The 5694-nt window shown below is 60.1% G+C and overlaps 1 protein-coding gene across 1 annotated transcript; it reads right to left on the minus strand.

Moving 5' to 3' along the window:
* Positions 1–320: 320 nt before the first annotated feature.
* HRC (histidine rich calcium binding protein) lies at positions 321–4447 on the minus strand. The gene is made up of 6 exons (XM_010849595.1): positions 2333–4447; positions 2187–2257; positions 1577–1645; positions 1248–1302; positions 740–776; positions 321–557 (listed from the first exon to the last, which is right to left on the minus strand). Exons 1-6 carry the CDS (start codon positions 4221–4223, stop codon positions 521–523), a joined length of 2160 nt encoding a protein of 719 aa, XP_010847897.1. The 5' UTR covers positions 4224–4447; the 3' UTR covers positions 321–520.
* Between the last annotated feature and the right edge of the window lie 1247 nt (positions 4448–5694).

Genomic DNA, 5694 nt, shown 5'->3' on the forward strand with positions numbered 1-5694 from the left:
GCGTCCCGTCGCTGGTGCCTGGGGTCAGCTGCGGGCGGGGTTCCCTCTCTCTCCCCAGTGTCTCGTGTCCCCGAGGCCCCTCCGCCCCCCGTGCTGTGGCCGTGTTCGTGCCCCGGGGGTACGGGGTGCAGAACTGAGCTCCCCGTTCCGCTCCGGCTCCGGGGTTTGCATGGGAGAATCCTCTTTCCACGATGCCACTGGGCGACGTGGCGTGGGGGGAGGAAGGACGGTGGGGGAGCCCTCGCCCCCGACTCTTGGTCGGCCTCCCTGCCCCAGGCGTCACTCAGTGATCACGGGTAAAGAGAACTGTTTCAAAAAGCTCCCGTGTTGACTGATTTATTTATCAGGACCTAGTAACCAAACACCTCGAGGAGTTCAGGCCCCTTCTCCCTCAAATCCACGACCCCACGCCTGACAGTGAGGTCTCGGGGAGCACGTTTATTCAGAGAAATAAATATGGCTCGTGGAAAGGGGTTGGAGGGCCAGGGAGGTATGTCTGCGCCGCAGCCACGAGGCTGGGTCAGGGTTCCGGAGTTTCCAGCATGTCTGCCAGGGCTCTGGAGAGAAGGACGCAGAGATTGGATAGTCGAAGTGTCCCTAGCTCACCCCAGGGCGCTTAGAGGTCCTTAACCTGCCCATTTCACCAAGGGGGAAATAGAATCCCAGGGTTGTCTAGTAATTCATAGCGGGACAGCACCTTTCTAAAGGAGCCCTCAAACTTTCCCTTCCACATACTTACTGGTACAGGGACGAGGAGAAATAGTCGACGTAGCTTCCTGTGGGAGAGAAGAGGCTTGAGGGGTACACCACGGGTTAATTTGGGGGTCACTTTTCACTCAGTCCAGGATCAGGACTAGCTCCACCCCCCTTTCTGGGTTCCTTCTCCCAAATTAATTCCTTCTTCCGGGACACCTTTGAAGGGCCCACTCCTTCCCCTCGGCTCTGGGTGTTCTCATTCTTCAGGAGCCCCATTCTTGTTTTGGCCCCACCCTCTCGGTTCTCGGCTAGCCCCTCAATCCTCTAGGCAATCCTAACCCCTTTAGTTTTGGCATCTATCCCCAACCTTCCCTCTGTGCGGGCCCCACCCCTCAGTGCTCCTCCCATTCCTGTCAAAGACGCCCAGCCTGGGCCACGCCTCCCCACATAGCCACGCCCTACAGCCTTCCGGTCCCCTCCTCGGGTTGGCTCCGCCCCCACTAGTCCCCGCCCCTTCACCCGGGTTCCTCCTGGGCCCCGCCCATGCTCACCCGGGGAGCAGAGAGTTTCGCAGACCAGCGGGCAGAGGTAGCAGAACTGACAGTGCTGGGGGCGAGGACACGGAGAGAGAGAAATAGGAGGTGGTCAGGGGCGGGGTCAGGATGGGGCGTGGGCACTACGAGGGCAGGAGACTAGCTGCTGAGACTAGCTAGGTGGAGGTTAAGGTCAGAGGTAGGATGGGGTTTGGAATCCAGGCTACATCAAGAGTAAGGGGTTAGGTCGGTTTGACGGCAGAGGGCAGGATTTGGGGCTGGGGTTGCTCAGCTGGTCCGGGGCCATCCTGAGCCTGGGGGATCCTTGGGTCTGGGAGAAGTCTCACCTGGCATTGGTCGCAATGCTCTCCCATGTTCTCCTCGTCACAGTGACAGTTCTCACATTCAGTGCATCGCTGGGGACCAGAGGAGCCAGGTTAGACGGAAATGTTTGGGAGCCATCCACCAGTTCTCCACCCTGCCGGCTGGACGTTTCCCCAACTTCTCAGCCTCCTCACCTCCAACACTGAGCTCAGTTATCTTCCTCCAACCTGCTTTCCACCCTCTCATTTCCCTATTGTAAGGTGCCGCGACATCACCTTGTTACTGTGGGCTGGACGTTCGGATACTCTCTTCACCTCCTCCCTCCCTGCTCTCCGTCTCCAGTCCTGTCCCACCACCTGCCCCCCCCACCCCCGGCTCTGCCTTGCCCCCTCCTCCCTGTCCTCGGGTCTGCAAGTGCAGCTCAGGCCTCACCCTCCCACTCTTGGACCATTGTCCCAGCCTCCTCCCCAGCCTCCTGGCCTCCAGTCTGCCCCCCAGGTAGCCCCAGAAGTGTCTTTGTTCACTCTGAACTGTCGCTGATTCTCCTTTGCTCACGACCCTCCCAAGGCACACCAGAGCCCTGGAACAAAGTCTAGAAACAGCTTGGTGGGTGGATCTGGGTTGCAGACATACATTGCAGAAGGAGCAGTAGCCACACAGGGACCCTGGCTGGTAGTTCCCATACTCCTGGGCATCCTGCTGACCTGTGGGGACAAGAGGGCAGCAATGACCCAGGCTGACTCCGCTCCTCCCCACCCCCAACCAGTCAGATCACTCACCCGTGTCCTCGCCACTCTCCTCCTCACTGGAGGCACCTCCAGACACCTCCTTCCGGGTCAGCGGGTTGGGGATGATGGTGAAGGGGAGTTCATCTTCTTCGAGCCCCACCTCCTCTTTGTCTTCCTCCTGGTGGTCTTGGTTCAGTGGGACCCAAACCTTAGCTCTCTCTCCTCTCTTTTCCTCCTTCTCCTCTTCCTCCTCCTCCTGGCTCAGGCTGAGGCCATGCCCTTCCTCCTCATCTTCCTCATCCTCCTGGTCATCCAGGCTGCCATGGCGGGTGTCTTCTCCCTCTTCTGAACCTTCGTTGGCTTCTTCATGGGAGCTGTGATCCTCTTCCTTCTCTTCCTCGTCCTCCTCAGAATCGCTCTCCCTTAAGTGGCTTCTATCCTTCACCCCGATATGTTCTGGGGACTGGGGGCTCATCTCTTCCTTGATGGACCCTCTGTGGCCAGTCCCCTCATCTCTGTGGTCTTGCTGCCTGTGGCTGGGAGCCTGGTGGCCAAGCCTGGCAGGGATGTCCTCATCTTCCTCCTTGGGGACTCCTTGGTGGTCATGGCCAGGGACTGCTTTTTTATAATCTTCTGGGAAGTCCTCCTCCTTAGCGCTCTTGTGGCCTTGGGGTTGGGGGCTTGCAACATGGTGGCTGAACTTGACTGTGATCTCCTCTTCCTCCTCCTCCTCCTCATCTCCAAGGCCATGGTGGGTATGTCTGGGGGCCTGGTGCCAGTGTTCCGTGGACAGATCCTCATCCTCGTCTTCCTTGTTGCCACCATGATGGTGGTGATGTTCCTCTGAGTCATCTTCCTCCTCCTCCTCCCCATGATCTCGGTGCCTGTGGACTTGATGCCTGTGCTCGGTGGAGACAACATCATCTTCATCTTCATCATCTTCTTCTTCTTCGTGGCCCCGGTGTCTGTGGCTGGGGCTGTGATGGTGGTGATGTTCCTCTGAGTCATCTTCATCCTCCTCCTCCCCATGATCTCGGTGCCTGTGGACTTGATGTCTGTGCTCAGTGGAGACAATATCATCTTCATCATCATCTTCTTCTTCGTGGCCCCGGTGTCTGTGGCTGGGGCTGTGGTGGTGGTGATGTTCCTCTGAGTCATCTTCCTCCTCCTCCTCCTCCCCATGATCTCGGTGCCCGTGGACTTGATGTCTGTGCTCAGTGGAGACAGCATCACCGCCATCATCGTCATCTTTGTGGCCCCCATGTCTGTGGCTGGGGCCATGGCCGCGGTCGTGTTCCTCTGAGCCGTTTCCGTCCTTCTGCTCCCCGCGGTCCTGGCGTCTGTGGACCTGCTGTCCATACCCAGGGGAGACATTCTCCTCTTCCTCGTCTTCATCTTCCTCTTCTCTGTGGCCTCGGTGGGCCTGCCTGACGATGTGATGTTGGTGATGCTCACTGGACACAACTTCCTCCTCCTCCTCGTCTTGATGGCTCTGGCTCCCGTGGCCGGGCAAGTGGTCCCCGCACTCAGCTGAATCATCTGCGTCTTCATTTCCGTGGCGTCTGTGTCCGTGGGCCTGCTGAGCATGCTCGGGGTACTCCTCCTCGTCAGAGATGTTCTCATCTCCCACCTCGCGGCCTTGGTACCTATGGCCTTGAGATTCTCTGGAGACATCTTCATCCTCTTCTCCGTGGTCTCCGTGGCCCCAGAAATGGTGCCCATTGTCTGTGGAAACATCCCTGTTCTCATCTCCATGGCCTCCGTGGTGGTCAGACTTGCCCGAAACGTCTTCTGAGGACCCCGAAGCTCCTGCATGGTCGTCCCAGTTGCTGGGGCCGGGTCCAGCCCCTCTCAGCTGCTGGGTCATGGCAGGGGGGAGGAGCAGGCTAGCCACTGCGGCCCAGAGGACAGAAGTGTGCAGCCATGGCCCGCAGAGGCCCATGGGGACAGACGGGCAGCAGAGCTGCTCCCACGGCTGGCTCCCACTGCGGCTGTGGCTGCAAGGATGGATGTTGGGCTCCTTGTCCCTTTGGGGCTCCTTCCCTTTCTGGCTCCGTGTGTCGTTCCTTTGCTGTGTCCCTCCCCGTCTCTGCCCTCTGGCCCTCACAGTCAGCCCTGGACACCCCTCTGAGGCTGTCTTCAGAGTCCCCTGACCCCCCTCGCAGGCCCTCCCTCCCACTTCCCAGCCAATAGGGTCTCTCCCCTCCCCTTTCTGTGGCTAAATTTACTCTGGGCCCTGAGTTATTCTGGGTCAGTCCCCTCCTGCCCCTCCCCTCCTGCACCTCCTCCTCTCAGCTGGGAAGGGGGTGGATGAAGGGGTCTCTCTTTGGCCAGGAGAGAGGAGTCGAGGGTCTCTGACTTTGGGCTGCCAATGCGTTCATGTTTGGCAGCTGCCAAGACAATGGCTAGATTTTTAGTTGGCCAGTGTCGGGGAGCATGGACCCCGGGGGAGGGGAGCAGGTGGGATGTATGTGAAGGGAGAGACCCCTGCCAAGGAAGGACTGGAGGGTTAGATTCCCGGGAGTTTCCGGCCAGAATGGGCTGCTCTGCTGAGATGGTGGATGCCAGAATGGAGGCCCTGGCGAGGGGTGAGAGGCATTCTGCTGCAGCACACATACCCGTGACCTCCTGTCCCTGGGACTCAGATCTGGGGGCAGGGGATGGGGCCAGGCCAGGGCTATAAATGTGGCGCAGGGGGGTGGGGGGCTCAGGTTACCCAGGCGGCCACAGCTGTCCCTGTCAGAGAGCTGGCAGGGGACATGCAGCCCTGCCCGTCCGCCTACCCACACCTCCCACTGCTCATCCCAGCACTGCCGCTCCAGCTCTTTGGGGTCCCAGCCTTCTTCACCTGCTCTCTCAGGACCCCTGTCCCCCGTCCTGAGGATTCTGTCCCCTTCTTCTCACTCTTGAGTGTGTCTGTGTGCACACTATCCACCTAGCCAAGCCTTTCTCACTGTCTCGGGTCAGTGTAGCCCTCCACCCATCCAACTCTCTGCCCCCACCTAAGTCTTTGTTTCCCCCCAACACCTCGTCAGTGTAGTCAGTGGACCCCTCCCTCATCGCTGGCATTTCCTCTCTGTGTCCCCGTCCCCCTCTCTCTGACCTCTGTCCCCCCTCTCTTGGACTCTGTCTCTCACTCTCTGGGTCCCCGTCCCCCTCTCCCTGGGTCCCCGACCCTCTCTCTCTGGTCCCTGACCCCCTCACCCTGGGTCCCTGTCCCCTTCTCTCTGGTCCCCGTCCCCCTCTCCCTGGGTCCCCGTCCCCCTCTCCCTGGGTCCTTGTCCCCCTCTCCCTGGGTCCCCGTCCCCCTCTCCCTGGGTCCCCGTCCCCCTCTCCCTGGGTCCCCGTCCCCCTCTCCCTGGGTCCCCGTCCCCCTCTCTCTGGTCCCTGACCCCCTCTCTCTGGTCCCCATC

The sequence above is a fragment of the Bison bison genome, unplaced genomic scaffold (genome assembly GCF_000754665.1).
Source record: "Bison bison bison isolate TAMUID 2011002044 unplaced genomic scaffold, Bison_UMD1.0 scf7180017864285, whole genome shotgun sequence".
In the NCBI taxonomy this organism is placed as follows: Eukaryota; Metazoa; Chordata; class Mammalia; order Artiodactyla; family Bovidae; genus Bison; species Bison bison.

What these genes read in the sequence shown, in the direction of transcription:
- HRC (XM_010849595.1), bottom strand. Translation starts at nt 4,223, where the DNA reads ATGGGCCTCTGCGGGCCATGGCTGCACACTTCTGTCCTCTGGGCCGCA. An exon ending in GCTACTGCTCCTTCTGCAAT is followed by an intron (nt 1,646 to 2,186) that starts GTATGTCTGCAA and finishes TCTGGTCCCCAG; the next exon opens with CGATGCACTGAATGTGAGAA. An exon ending in AGCATTGCGACCAATGCCAG is followed by an intron (nt 1,303 to 1,576) that starts GTGAGACTTCTC and finishes CCTCGCCCCCAG; the next exon opens with CACTGTCAGTTCTGCTACCT.